Here is a 12,195-nt window from a genome sequence, read left to right on the forward strand (position 1 = left end):
TTTCAGCCCCTCGAAATCCTGTGCTTTACTGGCCTGCAACCATCGTTCAAACAGGCGACTTTTCTCACGGGCAAACTCCACAAATGTCTGATTGGCGGTTTTTTCACACTTCCTAAATTTTTGACGGTAGGCTTCTGGGACGAGCTCATATGCCTGCAACACAGTCTTCTTCATGACGTCATAATCCAGGCTATCTTCAATCGATAAACTGGTACACACCTCCTGGGCTTTGCCAACCAATTTGCATTGTAACAGCAGCGGCCAAAATTCCTTCGGCCAACTTAACGCGGCCGCTATACGCTCAAAAGCGTTAAAATAGGAATCCACTTCGGCCTCACGAAACGGGGGAACCAGTTTAACGTGTTTGGTGATGTCAAAACCTGTCGGGACCGCGGTGGACGTACTAGGATGACTAGAGGCAGATGTGGAGGGCTTTCGCTCCAGCTCCAAAGCTCTGACACGGAGGTGCATTGCTTGTACCTCAAGCTCTTTAGCACGGGCTTCCACCTCCCTAATACGGAGGGTCAAACGGAGATCTTCCGTAGACCGCCCCGCCAGGGGTTCCCCGGCCGTACCAGACCCAGCTGCTTCAGGCTTCGCCCCAGCAGCATCAGAGTCCGCCTCGGCTGCATCAGAGTCCGCCTCGGCTGGTAGCACGTTAACAGGCCCTTTGGGATCCGGCCCCGGCTCAGCCTCCGGAGCCACCTTCACACCCCCGCCATCAGGCTGCTCTACAGCTGCCTTCGGGGCAGGAAGAACGCCTCGCTCCACCAACTCTGCACACAAAGCGTCCCTAACCACCGCTTTGCGGGCACCATAGGACACTTGAACGTCATAACAACTAGCAATGATAAGCAAATCCGCTTTCCTGCACTTCACAATTCTATCCCACGAAGGCGAAGTAACAAAATCATCCAAAGAAAACTCCATAATACCACACACCTACCACCCCCACACCCAAGAAAACCGCCAACAGACCAAACACACGCAAAAACCCACAGGAAAAGGCAGAGGACGAGCCCCCAATTCATGTTACGACCCGTCTAGGGCCAGGCCACAACATGAGCGAGGCACTCGCTTCCCTCCCCAAGACCCAAGCAGTCACACGCAACAAATCCGTAGATGTGAAGTGATTTATTTACAAGGTGAATAAAGAGAACCAAAACGGGAGTGTCAACACTTCAGGGTGAGCCAAGGCCAAAACAATAAACAAAACAAACCTACACAAATCCCGCACCCCTGACCTCACCAAAATAAAGCCAAAAATAAAGACAGAGTCTGACCTCCTTAACTAACTCAAAACAGGAGAAAACGGGTGATCAAAATAACGGCAGCTCACCCCTACCCACTCCACTTCCACAACTTTCAAGCGTATACTGCAGCCAGCGGCTACCACAGGACTACTGCTGGGTGATGAGGAGAAACGCGAGGGCCTCTCCCGCTGTAGCACTCCAGCCTCCTTTTAATGGGCGGGTCCTCCAGCTGGATCCAATCACGCCGGGGCAGTATATCCACGCACCAATCGGAACAGGGCCCTGGCACAGCTAAATTAACATAGAAAAAAAACACAATACCTGCACAAACAAACACATGGACATACAAGTTCGTAACAACTTTAATGTTGAGCGTGATCTGATTTCCATTGATAATTTTTGTGTGATTTTTGAGCACATTCAACTACTAAAAAACAAAGTATTTAATAAGAATATTTAATTCATTCAGATCTGGGATGTCTTATTCTTGTGTTCCTTTTATTTTTTGAGCAGTTTATGTAAGATAAGATAAGGCTTTATTGATCCCATGGCGGAGAAATTCTTGCATCCACATAATAATTCTTGTGTTCACATAATAATTCTTGTGTTCACATAATAAACATCACATAATAAACTTGTCACTTTTCAGCATTCCCTGTATTAGTTTAGGAAAAAGCTAATATGATCTAACCCTCCTTCCTTAACATATTTTTAAATCTTGAGGTCACATTTGACATCCAACCGTTTCACTAACATTATAAAACAATCTGACGTCCACACCTATTTACAATGTAACTGTACTGTAGAAAATAAATCTGTTTAAAATACTTTGATTTATATCACAGATGTTTTGGCTTTGGTTTTTATGACGTTATGGGTGACTTGTCTCCATACTTTGTAGGAGATCTTTTTTGCAGTAGTTGATGCCAGAGACGGCCTCCTGAAAGGAATAAGGAACACTTACAACTTTCTACTGCCTGCTCTCGATGCACCACAAAACTGGGGCACTATAGAGTCCAGACATGGAGTAAAATGTAAAGAGAACTTAATGTACACAATAAAACGCTGTCTTGACTCCTTAGAAGGTAAAAAAAAATGCTTCTTCAGAACAACATACTGTAGCTAAATGGCTGGTTTTAATAATTTAATAATTTTGTACTTTGTTATGTTTGTCCTGCAGAAATCCATATAAGCAACAAGTACATTGTTCATCTGACTACATTCACACATATTGACTTCTCTAAACTGGCCAGCCTAAATGATATGAAAACTGCAGCTGCCAACTGTGAGATGGTCCATCAACTGGAAAAAAATCTTTTGCAGTGGTGCAAGGAAATTGAGCAGGTTTGTTAAATCATTCAAACGCACAAGTGAAGTGCAGCCTATGAACCCGTGGCTTCAAGGAATACAGTTTACTGGCCAGAGATGATGACTTCATAAATGAATGGTATATATTTTGTTAGTATGAGAGAAAGGAAATGAAAGAAGAGACTGAAAAGGAAAAAAAGGAAAAGAAAAACTTGCTGTAGTGGCTTGCTGTAGAGTACTGACTGAATTAATGTAACCTTTTCGGTGTACATCAGGTCCTCATAGAGAGTGATCAGCTGAGAAAAGGAGCTGATTCAGAAGGGCCACTGAGTGACTTAGAGCACTGGAAAGGAATGTCTATAAGGTTCAACTCTATCATCACTCACATCAAAAGCCAAAAGTGCAAGACAGCGGTGATGGTGCTCCATATTAGCAGATCCAAAACTGTAAAGGTACTCATTCTCAGTGTCAGTCACACTATTATAGTATTTTTTTATGTCCACTGTTTAATGTAAGATAATACTTGGCAGTATAATGTATATACTGGTATACTGTAACAACATTATTTGTTGCACGATATAATTTTTTTAATTACCACACCTCTGATATACCTATTTCTAATCTTGTTCACATGTGTCCAAAAATGCAAAGTCAGTAGGTCACTTCAAACATATGCTCAATGAATAAAACTCTTTCAATAAAAATCTCATGTTCTAAAATCAGCAAAGGGAAACATTTTATTGTAGGTTGGTGTCAGACAGCTCCTCCACACATAACAATGAAACAACAATGAACAATGAAAGTGAGGCAAACACTAATAGGCGTTTTTCCTCACTAAAAAATAATTTGTGCTACACAGTTTTTAGTATTTTAGTATTTAGTTATTATTCTGTTTTTATGATGCCATTAGGCCCACTTATACAATAATAACTTTGGTATAACAATAACAATATCGAAATCTAAAAATGAATACCTTCAGACATATTGCATCTATAACACTGTGTGCATAGATGCAATATGAAAAACTGAATCTATTTGATATATATAATAAAAATTACATGCAAATTATATAATAGTAAGATTATTCCTGAATGATCAGTAATTACTAATTTTCGCTGTTCTATGATGTATCATGGATCCATAAATGTGATTTGTGTATTTTGCATCGTGACCATATAATTCAGGGGATATTGCCTCTATTTTATGTACAAAAAATATGTTAAAAAATTTAACAATAATAATAATTATGATAAAATCAGAAATTTAAATTACTCCTTGAAACATTTAACAATAAACAAACATTTACAATAAACAACATATATTGTTACCTTCATCACTGTCATAAACATGTACCTCTGTAGATGTGGCGGAAGCTGGATACTAGGATAACAAGGTGTGCCAATGAGGCAAAAGACAATGTGAAATTCCTGAGCACACTGGAGAAAGTTCTTCAACCTCTCTACATCAGTGACCCGGTATGTACAGTCAACAATTCCTTTCCATTAAGAACTTGCAATTGTTAGAATTTTTAGTATTAAATAAAGTTTTACCTCTGAGCCAAACAGTGTTTTTGTTGATGAACTGATGTTAAAGCACAAGCCAAGTATGAAAGCACCTATATCGCATACACAGCTATTTAAAGACATGTATATAAATTGTAAAGCATTCAGGCTGTAAACCAACAGTGTTGGGGGGAAAAGTATGGTCTTTTTTACCAAATGAAGGCAATAACAAACAAATGCAAAATTCTGAGTAGCTATTGCTATGCACTGAATACAGGAGGTCTTTGACAGGTTTTAAAATAGTCTTTTATTTGCCCCAGACTACATCACAACAAAATGATCAAAAATTGCCTATTTACTATTCACTTAGAAACAACGCTAGTATTCAATTCATAGTCCATGTACTATACATTAGTGACCATCTTACATACTGTTTTTTTCTTTTAAATAAATATGGATAATAGCCTGTTAATAGTTCAATTTTTGTACAGTAAAGTTGTTCATTACAAACTTAAGAAATACAAATTATATCAGAGCAAACAATATATTATAAATAATGTGACTATACTTGGTGTCATTTCAGGTTGCCATGATGAAAAATGTGCAAAATGTCATCAGTACTATTCACATGATTTTCAGAGTTTCACTGTACTACAACACGAGTGAAACTATATCTTCACTGTTCATCAAAGTAAGTTTACTTTGTTGGGTTTTTTCATTTCATTCAAAGAACAAACATTTAAGATCCAATTCCCTTTGTACAACATGTGATACTGAAAACTCTTCTAGGTCACAAATCAGATGGTTACAATGTGCAGATCGTACATTACTGACAATGGCAAACGTCTCATATGGGACCAAGATGCTGATAGCATCATCACAAAAGTGCAGGTGACTGTTACACTGTGATTAGTACACATCAGTGTTATTACAGAGGCATGACTACAGCAGTACACAGTTTCTGCTGTTGTTAATCTTTTGTCTTTTGCAGCACTGTACCTCCTTGTACCAGGAATATAAGTCTTGTTTCCAGACAACAAAGATGGAAACAATGGCTGCACCTGGAAAGAGGCCTTTTGAGGTTTCAGAGATGGAAATTTTTTTGAAGTTTTCCAACTTCTGCAAGCAGCTTGAAAAGGTACGGTCTATTTTAATTCCTAAAATATGTATGTCAGTCTTGTCATAATGCTTTGCCATATAACAGTAAGCATTATTTTTTTCTAGATCACACAAATAATCACAGTGTTCAAGACATTTGAATCACTTAACAAGTCCAACATTGAGGGCATTGAGAGTCTAGCCAGACTGTTCAACACTATAGCCATGAATCTGAAAAGAAAGCAGTATGATATGTTGGCTCCAAGGAGTGCTGAATTTGAAGCAGATTTTGTCAAGTTTACAGAGCAAATCTGTTACATTGAGGTATGTATAGTTGTGTACTCATTATGCCTAAAACATGTAGCTGCTGTTTTCCTGTGCATTGTTTAAATCAGGAAGCATCATAAGGGTTGATGATGTTTTCTCAGAGACCTGCAAAGAATTTACATATACACAAAACCACTAATCACAGACATCACTCATTAAGACATGGTCACAACTGAAACATGATAAAGTACTAATGAAGGTTACATTTGTTACCTTTTCTACAGAACCAGCTGCAGACTTTTATGAATTCATGCTTCTCACATGTGAAGACATCTGAGCGTGCCATTCACCTGATACAGCGGTAAGTGTCTATATATGATATTTTAAGCAATTTAATATATCACTGGAAATATTATATTAGAAATATAACATTAAATACTGTAATGATTTGTTATTACTTTGTTTTTTTAAATTTGTAGTTTCCAGAGGCTGAACATTCCCTGCATTAACGCACACGTTCCCCATCTTTTGAGTCATATTCTTCAGCGTTATGTCTCAGAAGTAGAGTTTGTGAGAAAGGTACCTATTTTATTGTTATTCGCTAATGCCATTTAAAATAAAATATAAATGCACAGATTTTGTTTTACAAACTTCCTTTGCAGCACTATGGCAACCACAAAGACAACCCTCCACTTGCTAGGGACATGCCTCCTGTGGCTGGACGAATTGGTTGGGCCAGGCACCTCTTCAAAAAAATAGAGGAACCCATGTTACACATAAAAGTAAGGCTAGATTTCTGTCAGCAAACATTTTAAAGCTACTAGCACTGAAAGATTTTAATGTTGCCTCACTCTGTCATCCTAAACAGGAAAACTCGGACATCCTGCTCAGTCCTCAGGGACGAAATGCAGTCAAAATGTACAATCAGACTGCAGCTTCGTTAGTAAAGTTTGAGTGTATTTACCACCAAGCATGGCTCGAGGAAGTATCGCAGATGAATCATGGTTGGCTTAAATTAAATATATTGATAACCTTGATGGCACACCGTATCTGATTCTGTTAGTATGACTTTACTCTCTGTGTTGTTCACAACAGTCTTAAATGTCGCACTGCTGGTTCGTCACCCAAAGACAGAAAAGCTAGTTGTCAACTTTGATCCTAAAGTAACTGAGGTCATACGGGAGGCAAAGTGTTTGGTGAAGATGGGTCTCCTGGTTCCAAAGCAAGCCTTACATCTTCTCAACATCGAAACAAAACTCAGTGCTGATCACCATCGATTACAGGCAAGTAATAACTATTTAAACAACTATATAAATGATTATTTAACTTAATATAAAATAACTTTATATTATAGCACAGTGGCACGGTGGTTAGCACTGTTTCCGCACAGCAAGAAGGTCCTGAGTTCAATTCCACCATAAGGCCGGGGTCTTTCTGTGTGGAGTTTGCATGTTCTTCCCGTGTTTGCGTGGGTTCCCTCTGGGTACTCCGGCTTCCTCCCACCGTCCAAAGACATGCAGTTTGTGGGGATAGGTTAATTGATCAATCCAAATTGCCCGTGGGAGTGAATGTGAGCGCAAATGGTGGTCTGTCTCTGTGTGTTAACCCTGACAGACTGGCAACCTGTCCAGGGTGTACCCAGCCTCTCGTCCTATAGCTGGGATAGGCTCCAGCGCACCCCGCGACCCTGAAAAGGTTAAGCGGAAGCGAGTGGATGGATAAAACAACTTGTTGTCCTTTTTTTATAGACAATTTTGGAAGATTATGAGTCCACTTGTGAGAAAATACCTGAAGACTTTTCCAGCTGGATGGCTTCAAAAATCAAAAATGTAAGTACATTACAGTAGATGGAGCATTTTGTGGAAGAAATGTCTCAGCTGTTAAACATTGTTAGTTAATGGCAGTGTGAATATGTTTTCCACTGTTCAGGGCTCTAGACTAACTGCCACGGTTTCACTGGAGCACCTAACTTTTTTCTTAGGTGCACCCAAATTTTTCAACCGCATTGCTTAACACCACAGTTTTGCAAGTTCACTTTTTTTTTAATTGCTGTCCATACAGACAATATTGATTTTTGTAAATAATTAGCTAACAAGCTTGTCAACACAAAGTTCTTTATTTGAGCACAGTTCTACAAGAAAGATGAGTTACTTAAAAAGTGCTGGTGCTTAAAGTGCTTCACTGAACTGAAATTTAAACTTAAAACATCTCAAGATATATTAAATAAAAAGAAAATCTAAATTAACATCTGAACAACTTGATATCTTATGGACTATCGCATGGACTATTGCAGTAACAGGCCCTTGAGATGGCCAACTCCTGTAATTTGGCCTTTTTTCCCCCTTTTTTTTTTCAATATGTCTCTGATGACACCCATATACTGGGCGGCATTATTACTGTACGTGGGGTGTTGTGAAGAATTATTTTGGACTTGAACTTTGGAAATGAACGGAACTTCATTTTTGGCAATATTGTAGACAATGTTAAACTTAATCATCATCTCGGCCTCCTCTGACGACCTGTTTGCTGCTGGCAGTGGGGAGAGGGGAGACTTGGGGAATGCATTTATTGCAGCATATAATGTGTTTTCTGGATACACTGTGCTTTTTCAGCATTTCAATTCAAAACGTGTTAGCACCACAAATGCAGTATTGCCAGGGAGCTTCTTTCCGCACTCATGACAGTAAATGCAGTGCATCATGTTGTCAGATTTACTGTATCTTAGCCAGGGAAACTGGTCAAGCCACTCTCTTTGAAATGTATACACTTTCCCCCTTTTACTTTCAGTGGGCTCTGGCTCGGAGTCGATTGTATGTGGCTCATTATCTGATGCCGTCTCATGACCAGTGTTAGACATTACCCATTACCTGAGAGGTTGATGGCTCTATGTCAGAGCACTGGCTATGAATTTCAGACAGATCAGGCCTTAACTTAACGAAAAAGTTGTCAATTGTTCTTTTCATCTTTTCTCATTACCCACAACTCAATCCATTTCTATCAGGCCTAGGCTACTCACCTCTCTCTATCAGCCTGCACTTTCAAATGTACATACACGTAAGCCTACAGGAATATCTGGACCACAGCCAATCAGAGAGGTCCCTCCCTTGACTATCCCCGATTGGTTACGACCATGATATGGGCATGATGTGTGTCTCTTGTTGACCACACGGAGGCTTTCAGAGTTACGAAGATTTTTTTTTTTTTTACTTGACCGGCTGGTCGTACTGGTGTGACCTAGGCTTTCTTTAGTCGCACCATTGAGAAATTAGGTCTCAACCCTGCTGTTGCCATGCTTTTTAAAAAAAAATTTTTTTATGGCTGTTGCATCATAATAAGCTTTAATGTCTTTGGTAACTCGCAAGGTTGAATCTGCTCTTCAACATGGGGCAGTGCTGATCACCTGGTCATCCTTACTCCTGGACGAGTTCTTCCAAAGAGTTGACACGGCTTTGTATGAGCTCCAGCATCTTGTGAATAAGGTCTGTTTCTGTGTCATTCATTAAAATTTTCCTTATTGTGCATTTATAATAAGCAAGAACCACATTTTCTTCTTTTTCAGGTGCTAAATATTAGCAAGTTACACATTGATGATGTCCTTAAAGACATCTCAGAGACGGTGCTGATTGAGCTCTCAGATGATCCAACTTCAGTTCAGCATCTGATTGACCATAATAAGGTATGGCCACTCGTACCAAATCAAAACACAAATTTTAGATGTTTATCAACCGAAATGAATTTAATTCTGCTAAAGTCTTCTCCTCATTTTTAATTTGCCTTTACAAATAAGTTGTGCCTTATTCACCAAATACATATCTCAACCTCTTTTTAGAATCTTTGTAAAAAGTGGGCGAAAACATTGAATTACAAATGTAGTCATGTCAAAACAGCAATCAAAGAGCTGGACACTGTTTTAAGTGCTGTTTATGAACCAAAAGGCTACAAGACAGAGGAACCTGTGTCAGGTGATGTCAAGGCAGAGTTTTAAGTGTTGCATACAAGTGAACGCAGCAATTAGGTATTTAAATGTATTTTTTGTATTTCACACTTTCAACACTGTAGTCGGGAGGACCATGACCTTCCCTGGAGAGAGACACACGATTGCTCATGAGGATGAGAGAGGGACTGCAGAAAGTTCATTGAAAGACAAAAATACTAAATTTGAAAAGGTATATTTGTCTAACAACTGTAAAACACTTCTGCTATGTGCAGCTGACCCACTGATTTGCATACAAATTTTAATTTCAGGAGTTTAAGAAGCTTTATGAATCCTTCACTGCAAGGGTACTTGATGCAGTTCTCAAAACAACAAAGTCATCTCTGAACACCTTGAAAAAGAGGATTAGTTGTGCTATGTAAGTATATTTGTGTTAGTTGGTATGTGCTCAGTGCAGTATCATAAGTTAAAGAGAAAGCACTCTTTCATATTTTCATCAATATACTACAGAAGTTACAAGAAATCCAAGCCTCAACCTATGATAGTTCCGCTAATAAAATCTGAAGTCCACCTGGATATACCCAACGTGGTGAGTTTCTACTTTTCTTTCAGTACATGTTCAGGGGGCAGTATTTGCATTGTAGGACAGAGAGATCTGGAATTCTTTGCAAGTTTTGTTGAACAGAAAATCTAGTTTTGATATCTGATATTTGTCATTATCAGGTAATGATTCCCACTTTAGATGAAATCCAGCAGGCCATAAATCAACTAACTGACTCTGTGTTGGAAGTTAGCAAGAGCATTGCCTGGCAGTGGGAGTACACTCCTAATGAAAGGAAGAAAGCAGGTAACTCACCATCAGTATACACATACAGGAGCAAACACACTTGATGCACAAGTTCAAAGAATGACAGCTCCTAAATTAAAGACATCCTTTATTATGAATGAAGATTGTAAATATTAAGCTTATTGTGGGGACTGTGTAAGACATGAAGGTAGTACCTTTCAGAGGTGCCTCTAACTTGCATTCTATCTGAAGGCCACTAGATGGTGATAGTTGTGGTTGCAAATGGACTTCTGGTCCAGTAGAAGTCTGTTTCCCTTTATACTTTCCTGCTGAATTTATGGGCTCACTCACCCATAAAATAACATTTACAAAAGTAAATGTTAAACTTTGAATGAAACTGTCAGCTGCTAGCTGTTAGCACAATCGTTGGTTGTACTTTTGACTGTTTATTTGTGTTTCTGCAGAAAGAGATCATTTATTTAACTTTGTTGTGGAACACAAGGACATCAAAAAACTCGTGGGCATTCTGAAAACAGCAATCAACTCTCAGAAGGGACGAGCAGCCAATGTTCTGAAACAGTTCAATACTTTCAGAGCGATCTGGGAAGAGGACAAAAACGCTAAAGTCAAAGTTAGTTGTCTTTGATTTTCTTTCACCATGACATGTTCCTTGTTGCTTTCATATAGTTATATCATTATCATATCCCTTCTCTTAATTTCTACAAAGGAATTCATGGCAAGCAAACCATCCTTGATCCACATTACATCTGAAATCGAACACTATGACTCAGTTGAGCAAGAAATTCAAGCTATCAAGCCTGTTATTGCTTTTGAATCTGTTCATTTAACAACAGGTAATTTTTATTTGTGAGGACCAGGATTGAATTCCATTCTGCTACCACTGGATAATTGGATATTTAGTGTGTTTTATTACACATGTCACATGTAGGTGGTTATTAGTTTGAGAACTGGAGGACTAATGCTAAGTTCCTTTATATACAGGTTCACTGAAAAAGGCCCTAACAGATGAGACAAAAGCCTGGAAGAAACTAATTTGCAAATACCTGAAGGAGAGGTACAAGAAGAAAATGACTGACACACACATACATTTGAACAACTACCTTATACAGCTATCACATCCTGTGGCTAATCTGGAAGATGTACGCTGTACTATGGGGGCCCTGTCTACGCTTCGAGAAGCTGAAATACAGACTGACATGACACTGATTTCCATTGAGGTATCAGTTTCTTAAGTGTATTGTGTAACTGCAGATATTTCAAAGGACTGGCAATAGCACTACACAATAAACAAAGTGATATGAACTGCTGCAGAGTACCAGTAACAACATTAAATAAAGCCCAGAAATTTTTAGTGAAAGACATTTTGAGGATGTAATTTTAATTGTACCTAACTATCTACTGTTACTACTGTTAGTTATAAATGAGAGGCCTGCGTGTTCAGAGTGAGCTAAATGTTGAACATTTAAATATAAGAATGTATTTACAGGAAGCATATGAAATTTTGACAAAATATGAAGCAGAAGAGACCAAAAGAGAAGTAGAAGAAGTGTACAGTCTGAGAGACTCATTCACAATGCTGCAGTCTAAAGCTGTAAGTATTATCATGACATTAATGCCTATTTTGTTTGATGACTTTTTTTTAAATAAATGTGATCTTGTGTGTTGTAAATGTGATAAGCTGTGATCTTGATTTTATTTTTGATATTGACTTGTGCAGAGATCGGTGCAATATGAGCTTGTTCGTATGCAACCCAAGTTCAAACAAGACCTTCTCGTGAGCGTGGCTATCTTCCAAAAAGATGTTGACACTTATATGGAACAGTTTGATTCTGTGAGTAATCTTAAAAACTGTGTGCGGGTGGTTTTCAATAAATCAATGTATTCATATTAACCTATTCTTCATTTTATGTCTTGTTTTTCAGGAAGGCCCTTTGGTTGTAGGATTAGCTCCACAAGAAGCCAGCCGCAGGCTTCAGATCTATCAGGTGACAGTTTCAATTCTTTCAGTGTGTGAAAATCTATAAT

The 12,195-nt window shown here is 38.7% G+C and overlaps 1 protein-coding gene across 4 annotated transcripts in view; it reads left to right on the forward strand.

The window, feature by feature from the left end:
• The window catches only part of LOC146553351 (dynein axonemal heavy chain 8-like), a 43,155-nt gene that overhangs the window by 10,622 nt on the left and 20,338 nt on the right, over window positions 1-12,195 (forward strand). For all 4 annotated transcript variants that reach the window (XM_085255591.1, XM_085255593.1, XM_085255592.1 and 1 more), the window contains exons 6-32: window positions 2,155-2,338; window positions 2,434-2,597; window positions 2,837-3,013; window positions 3,923-4,036; window positions 4,647-4,754; window positions 4,853-4,954; window positions 5,055-5,201; window positions 5,288-5,485; window positions 5,713-5,789; window positions 5,908-6,007; window positions 6,091-6,210; window positions 6,297-6,432; window positions 6,524-6,711; window positions 7,177-7,257; window positions 8,791-8,907; window positions 8,988-9,104; window positions 9,258-9,390; window positions 9,488-9,594; window positions 9,674-9,780; window positions 9,873-9,951; window positions 10,086-10,209; window positions 10,614-10,780; window positions 10,877-11,003; window positions 11,152-11,387; window positions 11,657-11,761; window positions 11,888-12,001; window positions 12,093-12,155. In XM_085255591.1, coding sequence (XP_085111717.1) covers window positions 2,155-2,338; window positions 2,434-2,597; window positions 2,837-3,013; window positions 3,923-4,036; window positions 4,647-4,754; window positions 4,853-4,954; window positions 5,055-5,201; window positions 5,288-5,485; window positions 5,713-5,789; window positions 5,908-6,007; window positions 6,091-6,210; window positions 6,297-6,432; window positions 6,524-6,711; window positions 7,177-7,257; window positions 8,791-8,907; window positions 8,988-9,104; window positions 9,258-9,390; window positions 9,488-9,594; window positions 9,674-9,780; window positions 9,873-9,951; window positions 10,086-10,209; window positions 10,614-10,780; window positions 10,877-11,003; window positions 11,152-11,387; window positions 11,657-11,761; window positions 11,888-12,001; window positions 12,093-12,155 — 3,492 coding nt within the window. The remainder of the gene's footprint in view (window positions 1-2,154; window positions 2,339-2,433; window positions 2,598-2,836; window positions 3,014-3,922; window positions 4,037-4,646; window positions 4,755-4,852; window positions 4,955-5,054; window positions 5,202-5,287; window positions 5,486-5,712; window positions 5,790-5,907; window positions 6,008-6,090; window positions 6,211-6,296; window positions 6,433-6,523; window positions 6,712-7,176; window positions 7,258-8,790; window positions 8,908-8,987; window positions 9,105-9,257; window positions 9,391-9,487; window positions 9,595-9,673; window positions 9,781-9,872; window positions 9,952-10,085; window positions 10,210-10,613; window positions 10,781-10,876; window positions 11,004-11,151; window positions 11,388-11,656; window positions 11,762-11,887; window positions 12,002-12,092; window positions 12,156-12,195) is intronic.

This window comes from Mchenga conophoros, linkage group LG18 (genome assembly GCF_057382185.1).
Source record: "Mchenga conophoros isolate Kocher_MC1m ecotype Shallow Benthic linkage group LG18, M_conophoros_male_GT1.1, whole genome shotgun sequence".
Lineage (NCBI taxonomy): Eukaryota > Metazoa > Chordata > Actinopteri > Cichliformes > Cichlidae > Mchenga > Mchenga conophoros.